Source organism: Tachysurus fulvidraco, chromosome 4, assembly GCF_022655615.1.
Source record: "Tachysurus fulvidraco isolate hzauxx_2018 chromosome 4, HZAU_PFXX_2.0, whole genome shotgun sequence".
Classification (NCBI taxonomy): domain Eukaryota; kingdom Metazoa; phylum Chordata; class Actinopteri; order Siluriformes; family Bagridae; genus Tachysurus; species Tachysurus fulvidraco.
The window spans coordinates 16,881,627-16,898,021 of NC_062521.1; the positions used below are offsets into that span (position 1 = coordinate 16,881,627).

Consider the following 16,395-nt stretch of genomic DNA (forward strand, 5'->3'; position numbering starts at 1 on the left):
TTTACTGAGAATCCTAGCCAAAGAGATGTTGATCATTTGCAGAAGACACAAAATGTGAACTACGTGTGTATGTAAAATTGTGTGAACAATGCTTATCTCTATTTACACAAATTTTCTTATGATACCAGCTTACTTTATTCTATTACATTTATGTTGTATAGAATTCAGGAAAGCAGTGTTTCTGACAGTTGACACTAAAAGCAAAAGCAAAAGCAAAAGCATCATACTGTTTCTTGTTTTCTATTCAGAAACAGCAGATAGATAGAAGGAGAAAGCCAAAGCACAGTGACAGTGAAGGCCTGAGTCAATGACACACAGGGGATTGGAAAGGCTGCTTGTATGTAATGACCAGTAGCTGGTGGGATGAATGGGCTGAATCCATCTATCTCTACGAAGTAAACAGGTCCCAGCTGGGGTACTGTGCTGTGCTCAGGATGGGAAAGGGAAGTGGGGCTGGCCATCAAGCCTCCCCCAAATAAACCAGGCGACAGGATGCGCCTGCACTCGAGTGCACGGACACACCATCAGCAGCGGGGAGGACCAACTTCCGCTGTGATGGGTGTCAAGTCCCCTATCAGGCCCAGAGTAAGTCCACATGGTGCTGGGAGGAAAAGATGAGACTTGCCATGTGTTTGTGTGAGATGGGAGTTGGACTTCAAGCAATAAATCTGTGCTTTAATTCATCTAGTGAGTCATCTGTCTCTCATAGGCATTACAAACATGATATACAACCTCTGGAAATGCATATCCTTCAAAAAAGTACTGCAAAGGGAGTTAATGCTTTCATCTATATGAAAACAGTGCTACAAAGAAATGTGAAAGGAAAGCTAACCTATTACTTACAATTTGGTAATAAAGAGGTTTCGCTTACCACATCCGTCATTCCTACCACAGTCTATGTCAAAATATTCGGGAAAACCAGGTTTTAATCAGGTCGATTCCCAGAGTAAATGTGACCCTGAAAGGTGCTCACAGATGGAAATCAGCATTAACACACTGAACTGAGCACACTAAACTTAAACTGCAACTGTAGTGAATAAAATCTTTTTAAATGACAAATTTGAACTGGTGATATTCTGAAACAATTTCCTAAACATTTTGGGAAACATTTTGGTGACACTTTAAAATTGTAAACTTGATAACCTTTTTTAACAATCTTTTTTGTAGTCATTATGTTGTAATATTCTCTGTAGCAGTATCATTTTTAGGATGCCTTAAATAACACAGACCAGATATTAATAATTTATATTTAAAAACCCATGCAGCCCCGACCAAAAATCTCTTATTATGTATTAAATATATTTATTACCAAATCTGACAATAAAATGTATGTAAGATTAAAAACAAAAATGTATCATACTAGTTCTTCTTCAAATGTTATTATTATTGTTGTTGTTGTTGTTTTTATAATAATAATAATAATAATAATAATAATAATAATAATAATAATAATAATAATAATAATAATAATATATTTATATGAACAGACATACATTAGGTTACATTTTGTTCTACCTGAATACACAGAGAAAATCTCCATTTACAAAGTTTCCAATTTACAGTTTTAAAATTGTATTAGCACACAGCACAAGATCTTTGGTTAGAGATTGTAATAGGCTCAGGAATTGTTCAGTTTCTCCATTAGTAAGATACTATAAGACAGCCAAAATGTCTTTTCTTATTTGAATTTCATTTAACCAGCATTAATGTATCTAACATCTATCTATTTAATCCAAATCTCAGTATCTATCAGTGTATCAAGCAATAAAATCTAATTTGATAATGATATTGTTATAGCAACTACATTTTGACTGACATGTTGTCAAGTAAAAGACTCATTAGAAAGAAAGACACAACAATTTAATGGAGTATGTGTCACTCAGCACTCCAACTAATCTCAACTCTCAACTATGAACAATTGTCTAATTCTCTTGGTCTTTTTTGCTCTGTTAGAGATTTATATTTGTTTAGTGCTACACTTATGAGGTTATTCTTTCTTACATTTTAATGTATGTGAGGTGTATAAATATGTTTATTGTTCACAAGTTATAGTTCACAAAATGGAAACAAATCTACAAATTTTATCAAGCACCAGTTCAAAACATGACTACATGACAAGTTCAAATGTTTAAGTAAATATGTTATTTAATTGATATTATTTAATTATTTACTTAATCAGTTCCTGTGGATTCCTGGGACATTCAGGAAACGAAACGTTGGATTTGAGGTCCAAACTACCTTGGGTATAAATAGGAATATAAATGCTAAATTAATACACTGTATTTTCTAATTAATGAGCCAGTGAGAACATGGGATACTTGCTTTTATTTTATAGTCAATCTAAAATGATGGCTTATTTTGAGGAAATTATTAAGCATTGCTAAATTGTGATGCAGAGAAAAATACATCCATATTAGTTAAAATATTTTAAAAAGATTATATGGCATATCCATCTGCATTTTTATAAAAGATACACTTTAAGGAATGCATAAATAATTTCATGTCTCATATTTCATTATTCTCTAAAACCCTATAAAATGGACTTTGAAACATTGAGATTCATTCATCTTCAGTAACAATTTTATCCAGGTCAGGGTCGTGGTCAATCTTGATCCTATCTTGGGAATACTGCGAGAGGTAGGAGAATGTGGCATTATCTTGGGAATACTGCAGAAGGCAGGAGAATGTGGCATTATCTTGGGAATACTGCGAGAGGCAGGAGAATGTGGCATTAGTACATGGCAGGATGAAAATGTTAGATGTTAGGGCTGTTTACTACTATAGCTATCATAGCAAATTTTTGAGCACTGTACATCTGTAGCCTTTGCCATACAATCTCCATGCACTCCCCCCTCTCTCTCTCTCTCTCACACACACACACACACACACACACACACACACACACACACACACACACACACACACACACACACACACACACACACTTTACAAACATCTCTACGCATAAATATGAATCTGTAATAGTTTTTTTATCGCTATTAATAATACTGCAAGGAAGATCTGGATAATGCAGAATACACAATTCTCAGTAAGACTACAATCTTTCGGACTTTTAAAGGTTTATAATGTAAATTATTCTTTTAACATGAATTAAAAATATTATGTTCCTTTCAGAACTCTTTTAATTGCTAATTTGCCAAAATCTACCTATATTTTTCACCTCCCAGTCCATTCCCTAATATAAAGGAAGTTAAATAATGCCAAGAATCCATGGCAGCTAATGTATTTAAAGTGAACAGACACACATCTTTTTTTCTATAGACCAAACCAAACCCTCATCGAGTTTAATAGGAAGAATTTGCAGTAGGCTAAGCACTGAAGTTTATGAAGGAAGTAAACCCTGATTTATCTGATTTTCTCTATCTCTATTTTCTTTTTTTTTTGTTAGTTTTGTTTGTGCGCGCGCGCTGGAGGACTGAAGTGACACCTTAAAGCCAGACACGTTTTAGAGAAAAGTGGAGAACCACCATAGAAATAAAGAACTGTCGCTGATCAGGTACAGAAATATTCAAAACTATATTAAAACGACTCTGTTTTCTAACTCAACGTAAGATCCTACCAGTTGGTTAGGATTCATTTCAGGAGTAGGACAGCAGCCATTCATCTCGTTAATAACAGTGATTGATTGCCCCAGTGTGTTTAGTGTGTTTAGTGAGCATAATTATAATATAATTATCATAATAAAACCTATAAAAGGCTAATCTGTGTTTTTTTTTGTACCACTTTTCACATAGTGGATTTATTTAGTGCTAATAAGAATACACTGCATTCCAGACTTCTCAAGCTGTCCAGTTTTTTTTAACACAAATATTCCTAGCACACACCGGTGTTGTTTTTAGAGCTCAGTTTTAGATTGTAAATACACTCGATCTGAAATATCCCATTTGATGAATGTTTCACGATGGTTAATTGGATAGTCTGAATCGAGAGACTCATCTAATATTAATACTCTAATGAGCCATATGTTGAATAATAATATTCTCTAAAGCTTTATCCAAATAAATCAGCAAGCCAGGGGTTATTCTTCACAATTCAAAATGTATTAAAAATGTATTATGGGTATGCATTGTTTATGTAGTGTTTTTCTTCACGCTTTAATATTTATTTTGTTCATCTCTGCTTTCTAAATGGTTTATTTATAATGGACATAATAATCTATTAATACTACAAATTAATAAGCTTAATATTTTATTCATTTTGACAGAACCATATGTCCTCGTTTAGGACAAAACGTCTTCTTTTAATATAGAGCCATTGCAATGCAAAATTGGCGATTAAGACTACGACTTCATAATAGGATAATCTATATAACTCAGCCTATTGTCTTTAAACTGGCATTTAGCACCGCATTGTGTAAAAGCAAATCATAACGACTAAATTAGCTTAATGATTCACACCAGATGTGTTTTGACATTTGTTTAACTCGAGTTAAAAGCATCCAGCATACCACTGAATAAAAGTAAACATTTTCTATCGTTATTTGTATAGTTCTATAGGCATAATAATATAATGTTATTTAGCTATTAAGCGGCTGTTATGGCATGACTTCTGTGTACAAACCCACACGACCTGATATATAGCCTTTGCACTAATCGAGTCAGGCTTTAATTCAGTCTGAAATGTCAAACAGCAAAGTTACAATAAAATCGTGCTAGATTTTAATGTTGGAAATCTATTTTACGTTTTTAGCATTTAATTCATTACATTCGAGACAATTTAAGAAAAAAAAAATAATTTAGAATCTTTAAAATGATCCAAAACGTATAAGCAAAAGCACAAATTTAGTCCATATCTGAGGAACATACCGGTAAAATATGATAATCTTGGTAATACTTTTTTATATTACTATTTACTCTTATTTGTAACGTGTCATATTTCTGTTTTATTTCTGAATTATTATTGATGTCAGAGACTGCGGCTTTTATTTCTTATAAAATAGGGTACAATTGCGCTTTAGACTCGTTCAAAGAGGGGATTGGTGACCTTTGTTATGTCTTATATATAATGGAATCGTCGTTATTTTTTTAGCCAATTGGAACCGAAGCCTGAAAGCCTCTTGCTTAATCTTACCCGGCCTATTTGGCATTTTGATTGATGCTCCCGTGGCTCCCTCCATCCGGCAGGCTTGCTCTAAGCCAAAAAGGAGGTAGGGGGAAACGGCAAACGACTGAAGTTCAGTGTTTCTCACCCATGCTCACGCACTCGTGGTTTTGAGACAGCGAGGATACACGCAATAAGCCGCGCTCCTGTAGCTGCGTGAACAGGCGCGGCGCGGAGGAGCTCTGGGAGCGCGCGCCTTTTCGGGACCATGGATCATAACATACATGTAGGTGCACATCTCCACCACACACACATAGACTCTATTAGCTTCGGAATCGATCAGATTCTCAACAATGCAGAACAAGGAAGTTGTATGATCTCTAACCCCAGGATGCAGGACTTGGACTACGGGCTAGGGAACATTGTGAGCAATGCCTACAACACCATGACGGGAAACTACAACGTCAATAACACCGGCGGATACAACAATAATGCGTGCAGCGCTGCACCGCTCGGTGGCTCCTACAACATGAACGTTGGCATGAACGGGAACGGAAACGGCCTGAATGCGTCCGGGGTGATCCGTGTTCCCGCACACCGGCCACTCAACAGCGTGCACTCCTCCATTCCCACAAGCGGCGCCCCGATGCACAACATGGCAGGCATGGGCACTCTGAACAACCTCACGGGATTAACATTTCCGTGGATGGAGAGTAACAGGAGATACACCAAAGAGAGATTTACAGGTAATATAACAACACCTATCTTATATTCTAACATAATATATGATACATAATTATCAACTCATATAATATAATATAATACACACATACTTATGTAGTTATTGTGCAAAAAATAACAGCTCTACAGTTTTAAAGACTATCAAATATTCGTTTTATATGTAGACTGTCAACAATTCTTTCTTTTTTTATTTTAAATCTGATCTGTACGGGAACAATACAATTATTAAAATTATAATTCATTTGACATATTTATTCATTTATTTTTCAAGCATTTTTGTTGTTTGTTTTACTGATTTTTTGTAGACAAAGGCTAATTTACAGTACGAAAAGCAATACAAAGCAAACACAAATGCCAAACCACAGGCAGATAATAGGACATGTTTGTGCAGTAAATAGCTCAACAGGTAACAGTGATTAAAAAAAAAGCCTGCAAATGCTCCAATATCACTTAAATAAACATAACTACAAGAACCATTTCTTGTGACATATTTGGTTAAAACAAGTCCTTATAATTATAAATATATAGTATTTATATAATATTTATATAATTATAAACAGCACACATTTATCATTGCCTTGTAACTGTTTTTTATCTATAGAGGTAACATGCATCTTAAGCAGGTTATAAATGATAAATTCGCCATTGTGATTATTTATTACGAAGATATACAATTATTGTAAATACAATGGATTATTATAAAATCTGGTGAAATCTAGGCCTTTGCGAATGAACACGGTAGACTAATCAACCTTAAAATCATGTGCACTTATTTCCTTTTAGGATTAAATTAGAAATATCCTTATATAAAAATAGTGAAATGATCTAAATTGATTATATGCAAATACAGCTTTTGTTATGAATATGTTAATCTAGCCGCAGTGCTATGGCTAGTTCTTCCATTGTGTTTATTTTTGCTTTATTTTGTCACTTGAAATGCTGTGTATCATTGACTTCATGCTGTAGTTAGAAACCCAGCTTCATGTTAGCAGTAAAGTGCTTTTTCTCTTGGCTGCTTCGCTGTGTCGTGTTGCTGATCTTCCCTTGCTTGCTTTCGCCCTGTTTTCCCCAATCCAGTGGCCCTCTCACCCTTCACTGTAACACGCCGTATAGGTCACCCGTACCAGAACCGGACACCACCGAAGAAGAAGAAGCCGAGGACGTCGTTCACACGCCTGCAGATTTGCGAGCTGGAGAAACGCTTTCACCGTCAGAAGTACCTGGCTTCAGCAGAGAGAGCAGCTCTGGCAAAAGCACTTAAAATGACTGATGCACAAGTCAAAACATGGTTCCAGAACAGAAGAACAAAATGGAGGTGAGCTTAAAATGCCCTAATCTCCAAAGTCAACATTTACATGTACATTCATAAAGAGACTGTAAGCACTGATCCGTATTGACCCTGTTCGGTTCGGTTCAGTTCTTTTCCAACAAAACATTTAACATCACATCTGCAAATTAATTTTTCAACTGTGTCGAAGTTCTAAAGCAGTAATTTCTTAATTTTCGGAATAATAAATATTTGTAAACAATAATGGAGGTAAACACATTGACCGAATCTCTTGTGTGTATGTGTGTATATGTGTATGTGTGTATTTATGTATATGTGTGTATATGTGTACGTATGTGTGTACGTGTATATGTGTGTGTGTGTATATATGTGTGTGTGTGTATGTATGTATGTGTGTGTGTGTGTGTGTGTGTGTGTATGTGTGTATATTTGTGTATATGTGTGTGTGTATGTGTGTTCTATTAGAACATTTACAGTGATACTTTATTAAAAAGACAAAAGTACACACAATGATCGGAATTAATTTGTTTAATATTACAGTTGCTCTTATCTTTCTATCTAATCACTGAATGAATGTTCATATAACAAAATAAAAACCGTTTAGAGAAAGGTAACGTTACACAAATGCCGTTTAATAAATGAAATAATAAATATTAATTCAATTCAAGTTTATTTGTATAGCGCTTTTTACAATAGACATTGTCTCAAAGCAGCTTTACAGAACATTATGTTAAGGCTATTCCCATGTTTCTTGTTACTTTGTTAACTGATCGCGTGTTGTTCTATCTATCTATCTATCTATCTATCTATCTATCTATCTATCTATCTATCTATCTATCTATCTATCTATCTATCTAATCTCAGATTACACAATTAATTATATAAATGATTTTAATACTTGGGTAGGTTAAATACGATAAACACGATACATTTGTTTGACAATACCCTCGGTGTAATTGTTTTATTTATTTCTTTATTTACGCGAAACACCAAAAATATATGGGATGAAGGATGTTATAAAACCTTTCTAATTGGGGTATTGATCCTCTGGCATTATAATCTTTCCCCTGGAAAAATATATCTTTTCTTTTTCATCATGTTCTTCTTCATCATCATTATCATCTTCTTCTCCTTCCTATTCTTCTTCTTCCTATTTTTCTTCTTCTTCCTATTCTCCTTCTTATTAATATATTTACGGTAATGTTCCGTGTGTTCAGGAGGCAGACGGCGGAGGAAAGAGAGGCCGAGCGGCAGCAGGCGAACCGCTTATTAATGCAGCTGCAGCAAGAAGCTTTTCAAAAGACTTTAAACCAACCTGTAAATCCAGACCCCATCTGCTTGCACAACAGCTCCCTGTTCGCTCTGCACAACCTGCAGCCATGGACTGATAACACTAACAAGATCAGCAGCGTCTCCACCTGCGACTAGTGACTCCGACTCTCCTCTTTTCTAGGCTCATCTAACTAGATATAGCTGTAAATAATTGAATAAGACCGACGTCACATTTCACTACCTGCTATTATTCTTACCGCAGAAAAGCAGGTTTATTTCTTCACGGCTATTCATGTATCCAGTCTGAACGAAAACTGTAAGGAATTATTATTATACCGGATGTATCCAAGATAAGGGTTTTATTGGCGCACACACAGTGAAGTTGGCTATATTTTTATATACAAATTTTTTTTTTTTTTTTTTTGCACTTTACTCTTCACTGCATTGTAGAATTAGACGCACGCAGTTCTGGGTTTAGTTGCAACGACATTTTTAAAGCTGAACAGAAAGTGGATTCAAGAATCAGGTTTCAAGCACTTATTCTGGAGGTCAAAAAATAAATAAATCCGTAATCAGTCACAGATCTGAAACGAACCCTATTTTAATACCGAGAGTTTTGACCTTGTAAACGAGACCTGGATGCATTATTCTGCAGTAAAACAGCTGTGTATATTATTTTGTCATTTTGCTTTGTTCAGATAATGTTTTGAACACTGAACTAATGTTTTTTTTTTTTTTTTACTTCATTCAATACTGACATTCCATAGCAAGATTACATTTTTAGATTAATATTGGATTTAATTTCGGAGTGAATGACCGTTTTGGTTGCATGGTATGTCCTTCTCATTGTATGGGAAATGTAACAGTGTGTTTCTGATATTAACTGTATGCAGATGTGAGAGTGTGTTTGAAACTTTCCATGGCCAAATTAAAGGAGTATCATGTTAAGGTCCATTAGCATTCCAAATGCTATACAGTGCATTAAACGTATCCTTTAAAAAAAGACAAAATATTAAGAGATGGGAATCAAAGGAAAAAACAATATCAACCCAAGCTAAACACAAATCTGCTGTCATGGTGAGATGTCAAAAAGCAAGCAAACAAAGACTGTTTTAAAAGGTTTTTTTTTTTTTTTTACACTTTTTTTTCAAGATTCTAGCATAACTGGTTTCTGTCTGCTTAATAAATATTTAACAGTTAATATCTGCCTTTTCCACAAGGGTAAGCTGTAATGCAGTTATGCAGGAAACCATCATTGCAAATATAGCTGCATTCCAACTTTCCATGGAACAATTAGATGCTGTACAAAGGTAGTAACAATTCTGGTGTGCACCAAGTTTCTAGAAAACCATGACGTTTGGACAAAGGTCCTTTATCAGCTGAGGGTAAAAAAAGGATTAAAACCAGTTCATATACTGATTTTATTTTACTGCAAACTTTGTGTACTACAATTTTTATTACCTCTGAATTTTTTGTAACTAAATTACACCACACTACAGTATGTGCTGGTCAGAGATCATGACTTCTGTGTGAATAAACTACTTTAAAAGTAAACATAATGAGTGGAAGGCTATATATTCAATTTAAACAAAAGGCCATATTAGTGATACAGTTTCACCCAAAACAAATGAAGCATAATTGGTCCCTATTCATCTTTCATTCATCATCTTTTTAAAATATTTTACAAGCATTTTTATTTCTACATGCTGTCTTAGATTTTTGTCTATTAAAAGTTTCATATTGTAAAGAGGCTGTATTTTACTTGTATGACTAATTATGAGAAAAACAAGCTGGGATCTATACAAACCGTTTAATAATTATCTCTAGAATACTAAAGATTTATAATAAAAAGAACCATTCAAGGTTTATTCAAGATATTAGAATTATATATTATATAATTTATATATTATAAATTATGCTTGAAATACTTTCTGAAATCCTTTCCAGAGGTACAACATGGACAAAATTATTCTGAGCCTGAATGCATGTGGACATATCACTGTTTCACATTTATGTTTTCATTAGAAAGTCCTAAGCATATAGTCAGGTGTATTGAGTTCTGTTTATTTATACTGTCAGGAGGCTGATTATTGTTGGCCATTTAATTTCAAAAAAGTGTGAAAGTGATGTGTTGAAATATTCACAATGAATAAACATACCTATTGTTTGTTTGTCATTTTCATAATATAATTATTAACTTATGCTATTGACTTTAAATTAGTTATTTTTTAATGGGATAGTTTACACCTAATCCTCACAAAGTAGTTCAGAATAAAGACACAGAACTCTTGAAGATTTCTTCACCTCTGGATTTCCCCAGTATCTTGTAGATCTTTTATGTGAAAATTAAATACAGTTTAACTTGATTAAAAGTGATTTTATGACCTCTAATTAGCTTTTGTTTGTGAAAATAAAATGAGAATAATTAACTGAAATAATGCATAATGGCCCAAGACGAAATATGTTTCTAATTTCTGTCACAAAGTGTCTAAAATCTCAGTAAATTTCATTTCACTTTAAATGTATTTGATTTCAGAATAATGGAAATTAACTGCGAGTTGAAAGGACGCAATCTTTCCTCTGCGCATATTAAGACTGCGAATAACTTGCGCCGCTATACCACCCTTGAATGCATTGCTGGGCTTTAGCCGCTCGCGTCATTTTCGTGCGCCAAAACATTGGCGCTGCTGTGTAACATACAGCTAGGCATAATGTCTCTTTTACGTTTCTGTTCTTTTACCAATCAAAGTTTGCTAAATAATGGACTATTATTAGAATCGATGGTTACAGGTAACTGATGTGTGCGTTTTTACTGATCTTTTTGTAGCTGCTTGCAGCAGTTAAATCCTCACTGTGATGCCTTTTGTCTGAGTTCCAGCTGGTTTACGGACAACAAGCTACACAACCGTAAAGGATAAAAAGCCTCTTCGCAAACCAAACACACCTCAGGGGAAGTTTGACACTGAAGATGACCAGAAAAAATCTACAGACGCCTTTAAAAGTAAGTCACTGATGCACTTTAGCAGAAAACTCCAACCATTTCACCTTAATATTGATCCGTTTTCTATAATGAATGATTGACCGAGTATAATTGTTCTGCTTCATTTGTTTATAAGTGGCTTCTCTGGACTTCTTCAGGGTTAACAAACACCACTGTATGTGTCTATACGTGCTTACCGTTAACGTAGCTGCCTGCCTGCCATCAGAAGGAGATGAGATTAGAGCACCGAATTATGATCAGAATCAGGTTTTTTGGCCAAGTGTGTTGACACACACGAGCAATTTGGTTCCAGCTGCTTGTGACTCTCAAAAGTACAGCATGTTTGAGCATGTATGCAGGTGTGGAGCTGTTTCTTCCATTGCAGTGGTTTTTGAACGTTCTTATATGAACGTGTTCTTTTAATTGAGTAAAGGGTGGGGTTATTATACTTGTTTAGACCCAATTAACTTAATTGATATCACAGGGTGGGTCAGTTGATTGCAAGGCCTATATATCCCCCCTTTTTTTGACAAATGTGCTTCATTCGCCTGAAGAGGACCCAACAGGGTCGAAACGTTGCTTTTTAATTAATTAATTAATTAATTAAAAAAATTTAAAAAGTCTTGCGGACATTACGATTTTTTTACTTTAACAGTTTCTTTTGTCCTGCACCTGCCAGAGGGTGGGATGTGCACACAATTACTGATTTAACACTCTCAAAAGTACAGACATAAATAACGCTATACTATACAAACTATACAAGACAATGCAGACGATGAGATACAATATAGACAGAATGAGTATTAAATATGAATACAGAATATGACAGATCAGTTATGTACATAAAGTGTGAGAGTGCATGATAGTGCAGATTACAGTAATGTGTAGTATTGTGTTTTGTACAATATACAGCAGCAGTAGTGTGTGTAACATGTATGGATGATGTGATGACTGACAGTACTGATAATGCAGTACTTATAGATATGAAGCAGGGAATATAATTATGGTGAGTTGTTAATGAGGGTGATAAGGGGCTTGGGGAAAGAAACCGTTCCTGTGTCTGGCAGTTTTGGTAAACAAAGTTCTATAGCGCCTGCCAGAAGGGAGGAGCTGAAAGAGGTTGTGATGATGTAATAGATATAATTTCTGTGGTAAAGTGTGTTATGAAATATTGAAGATACAGTGTTGCTCAGATACAGAGTCGGGATCTCACGCTGTTATAGTATTAGGTGACAAATGGAAAATGGGTCTACACATACAAGCATACTAGGGAACATACTAAACATATTAAAATTGGTGTGGTTTTTACTAAAAATGAGTGACATTGGTAATGGACATTGATTGGTTAAAAAAATTAAATGGGAATAGACTCAATGTTGAGCTAGTTACTGTATATGATATCCAATATAAGAAACATATATTTTTATATTATAAATGGCAAAAGACAGGAAGGCCCTCATATCATGAGTTTTTGGAATTATGTGGTACATATTATTTTCATACTGTTAATGGTTGATAAGCCTTTATTCCCAGGGTACTTTTTTTTATTAGATGATTCAGGTATTATGTTTAGTTTACAGCAGAAGAGAATATTAATGGTGGCATTGACTGCTTTCAAAAAGACTCTTCAAAAAGAATTTTTTAAGGCTGGTTTCATCCACGTGTCCACCTGTCGTCTCTCTGGCACTCCTACTTTTAAGATTAATTTTTTTAAACTTATGAATTAATTTTGGAACGTGCCCCACCCCGACTTCATATGGTAACATCTCAAACAATTAGTGGAAGCTGCTATAGATTTTGTAAAAGAGTTAATGATGTCATTTGGAGCTGTGTGTACTGTTAATCCTTTGTTACCCCCCATTAATTTCCCCCAATCCTGAAGCTTTGCAATTGCTTTTTTTCTGTTCACACGTGAATAATCAATAAAACGCAAACAACTGAATTATTTTGCTTTATTAATCACTGCAATTTTATTTCTCTTATAATATGAATCACATTTATGTTAGTTATTTATAGCTTTTGCTGCTGTGTTTTCAACCCATTTCCTCATGTTTCCTCTATGGGTTACATTACAGCTTTACTCTAAACCATAAGCTTAATCAGTCAGTCAGGATTTCATTAACTGTGTATCATTGCACAAGAATCCAGACCCTTTATTTACTTTTTTGTTGAAGCATTGTGGCAACCTAGCATTTATTATTATTATTATTATTATTATTATTATTATTATTATTATTATTATTATTATTATTATTATTATTATTATCCTGGGTATGTGAAGCTTGTCACTCCTGGATTTGAGGATCTTTTCCCAGTCTTATCCACAGAAGCCCTCAAGCTCTGGATTGAGAATCACTCTGCTGTTAAACTGTTTAATCACTACTATGTCGTCTTGGTTGCATGTTTTGCCTCGTTCTCTCTCTCTCTCTCTCTCTCTCTCTCTCTCTCTCTCTCTCTCTCTCTCTCTCTCTCTCTCTCTCTCTCTCTCTCTCTCTCTCTCTCTTTATCTCTCTTTCTCCATCTCTCTCTCTCTCCCTCTCTATCTCTCTCTCTCTCTCTCTCTCTCTCTCTCCCTCTCTCTCTCTCTCTCTCTCTCTCTCTCTCTCTCTCTCTCTCTCTCTCTCTTTATGTCTCTACTCTGAATCAGTTCATCTTAAATTGAGGTCTGCATTTACTAAGGACTGTCTTCCATCTGTCTGCTCTATGTTAAAGACCTGATTAGCGAAGCAATGCAAAGAAGAACATTTGCTCAACAAACTGTTACCCCAGTTTGGCTGGACACTTCTGAGCAGAGTCTCAGTGGTTCTAAACGTCTGCCATTTAGATGTTGGAAGTTGCTGTATTTTATTTTTTGTTTGTTTCTCTACCTTCTTTATAATCTGTTTGAGTGCTGTGAGTTCCTGTGACCTTGCTTGTGGCCTGTGGTTTGTTTTTCTGCTGACGTGTGCTGCCAGCTTCCGGGCTTTATGTTGATGGGGTGTGGCTTTCCAGGTTAAGTTAAACTGGCTTTACTGAATGTGAACTTGTATCAGTTTGCAGAAACTTCAGTTATAATCATTGGGAATTGGGATGCACCTGAGCTTAATTTTCAGTTTTTATAGCTAGTTTGCCATTTCCTTTTTTATTTTTTTCATACATACAGAAAATATAAAATGTAAAACAAACTTGAGAAATTCTGTAACTAGACTATTTATTGTTCTTATCTTTCAGTCACTTTCTACACAAAATAAAAATATATATATTGAAAAAAAAGTTTTTTTGTACCAGACTCTACGAAGATTTTGTTTGTTTGTTTTTAAACTTGCTTTTTTCTTCTTCTCTACCTCTTTGCGTCATACAGTAATTTTTGTATTTTCAGAAATGATATTATCTAAAAATTGACTGTAGTCATTGCATATTAGCACCTGTATATTAACCTATTTAAACATGGTTCATTTAGATTTGGTTAGATTGATTTATATTAAATATATCTTTATATAATTGTATTGTTTTAGAATTTCTACTAAATTTAACAATATGGGTAAAGCAGTAATATCCAAATCAGTGAAACTGAAGAGGCCTGAACACTTTGTGAATGCATCATGACTTGCATATATATATATGATGACACAGATTCCAAAATTCTTCCACCACTAGGCAAAATAAAGTGTAGAACCATTTTTTTCTTTATCAGAGATGAGTAGAAGAGTGAACACCATGTATAACATACAGCATATAAAAGGTTTTAGATAAATCGTTCTAAAACATGAAAACTTTGTCTTTGTTTACCTTACAGAATTTCCAGATGGTGTGAATCCACACACAAAAGAAAAAGGTGGCCCAACAGGCCCCGAGCCAACACGGTATGGAGACTGGGAGAGAAAGGGACGCTGTATTGACTTTTAGGTGAATGTTATGTACTGAAGTGTGTTGATTTCACTGCATGCGTGTTATCATGTAGATAGACCATGTAATATATTTTTGGGAAATTTGCTGCATTTACTGGTGCATTTATTTTGTTGCAGTCTTTGTACTAGCATTTGAGTTGTTGGTTGATTTGTTGATTTATTTTTTGTTGAAATAGATTTTTGCTTAAAAAAGGTATTGCATCAATATAAAACACGAATGTCAGAAAGAACAAATGTAAAATATATTTGAATAAAACAGTGGGGTTTGACTTTGTTTCTGTCTAAAGTATTTGTAAACAGTATTTTTTCTGAAATTAAAAAATTATGCGAAAGTGTCTGCATGTATCTGCTTGTGTCTGTGTGTCTCTGCTTGTGTCTGTGTGTCTCTGCTTGTGTCTGTGTGTCTCTGCTTGTGTCTGCCTGTGTCTGCCTGTCTGTGTGTCTCTGCTTGTGTCTGTGTGTCTCTGCTTGTGTCTGCCTGTGTCTGCGTGTCTCTGCTTGTGTCTGCGTGTCTCTGCTTGTGTCTGCGTGTCTCTGCTTGTGTATGTGTGTCTCTGCTTGTGTCTGTGTGTCTCTGCTTGTGTCTGCCTGTGTCTGCCTGTGTCTGCGTGTCTCTGCTTGTGTCTGCGTGTCTCTGCTTGTGTCTGCGTGTCTCTGCTTGTGTCTGCGTGTCTCTGCTTGTGTCTGCGTGTCTCTGCTTGTGTCTGCGTGTCTCTGCTTGTGTCTGTGTGTCTCTGCTTGTGTCTGCCTGTGTCTCTGCTTGTGTCTGCCTGCGTCTGCGTGTCTCTGCCTGCGTCTGCGTGTCTCTGCCTGTGTCTGCGTGTCTCACTGTGTCTGCCTGTGTCTGCGTGTCTCTGCCTGTGTCTGTGTGTCTCTGACTGTGTCTGAATGTGTGTGTGTGTGAGAGAGAGAGAGAGAGAGAGAGAGAGAGAGAGCGAGTTTGCACGATTCTGTGTGGTGGACTGATTCAGTCAGGGTGTGTACCTGCCTCACACAAAATATTTCCGGTGTTACTTCTGTCCTGACCAGAATAAAGCAGTTCCTGAAGGTGAATGAATGGACTGTTGTTCTTGCTGAACTGCAAAGAATGTCAAACTTCCTTAATTGATCTCAATAAACCCAAATATACAATATTCAATATACAACACAAAAAAAAAAAAAACTCA

General features: G+C 35.3%; 2 protein-coding genes across 3 annotated transcripts; both read left to right on the plus strand.

Annotated features, from left to right (window-relative positions):
- The first annotated feature begins 5,133 nt into the window (after window positions 1-5,133).
- tlx1 (T cell leukemia homeobox 1) lies at window positions 5,134-10,533 on the plus strand. 2 transcript variants are annotated; one of them, XM_027136367.2, is made up of 3 exons: window positions 5,134-5,807; window positions 6,880-7,117; window positions 8,308-10,533. In XM_027136367.2, the coding sequence occupies exons 1-3, from the start codon at window positions 5,330-5,332 to the stop codon at window positions 8,516-8,518; spliced, it is 927 nt and encodes a 308-aa protein (XP_026992168.1). In that variant the 5' UTR covers window positions 5,134-5,329; the 3' UTR covers window positions 8,519-10,533. The 2 variants fall into 2 exon arrangements, with proteins under 2 accessions (XP_026992168.1, XP_026992169.1); XM_027136368.2 differs by having other exon boundaries at window positions 5,139-5,807; window positions 6,916-7,117.
- A 485-nt stretch (window positions 10,534-11,018) lies between these two features.
- sdhaf4 (succinate dehydrogenase complex assembly factor 4) lies at window positions 11,019-15,574 on the plus strand. The gene is made up of 3 exons (XM_027136370.2): window positions 11,019-11,152; window positions 11,241-11,363; window positions 15,118-15,574. Exons 1-3 carry the CDS (start codon window positions 11,074-11,076, stop codon window positions 15,225-15,227), a joined length of 312 nt encoding a protein of 103 aa, XP_026992171.1. The 5' UTR covers window positions 11,019-11,073; the 3' UTR covers window positions 15,228-15,574.
- The last annotated feature ends 821 nt before the right edge of the window (window positions 15,575-16,395 follow it).

Coding starts and splice junctions, on each gene's coding strand:
- sdhaf4 (XM_027136370.2), top strand. CDS start 11,074: ATGTCTCTTTTACGTTTCTGTTCTTTTACCAATCAAAGTTTGCTAAAT. Junction 11,153..11,240: donor ATTAGAATCGATGGTTACAG/GTAACTGATGTG, acceptor TCTGAGTTCCAG/CTGGTTTACGGACAACAAGC. Junction 11,364..15,117: donor ATCTACAGACGCCTTTAAAA/GTAAGTCACTGA, acceptor TTTACCTTACAG/AATTTCCAGATGGTGTGAAT.
- tlx1 (XM_027136367.2), top strand. CDS start 5,330: ATGGATCATAACATACATGTAGGTGCACATCTCCACCACACACACATA. Junction 5,808..6,879: donor CACCAAAGAGAGATTTACAG/GTAATATAACAA, acceptor TCCCCAATCCAG/TGGCCCTCTCACCCTTCACT. Junction 7,118..8,307: donor AACAGAAGAACAAAATGGAG/GTGAGCTTAAAA, acceptor CCGTGTGTTCAG/GAGGCAGACGGCGGAGGAAA.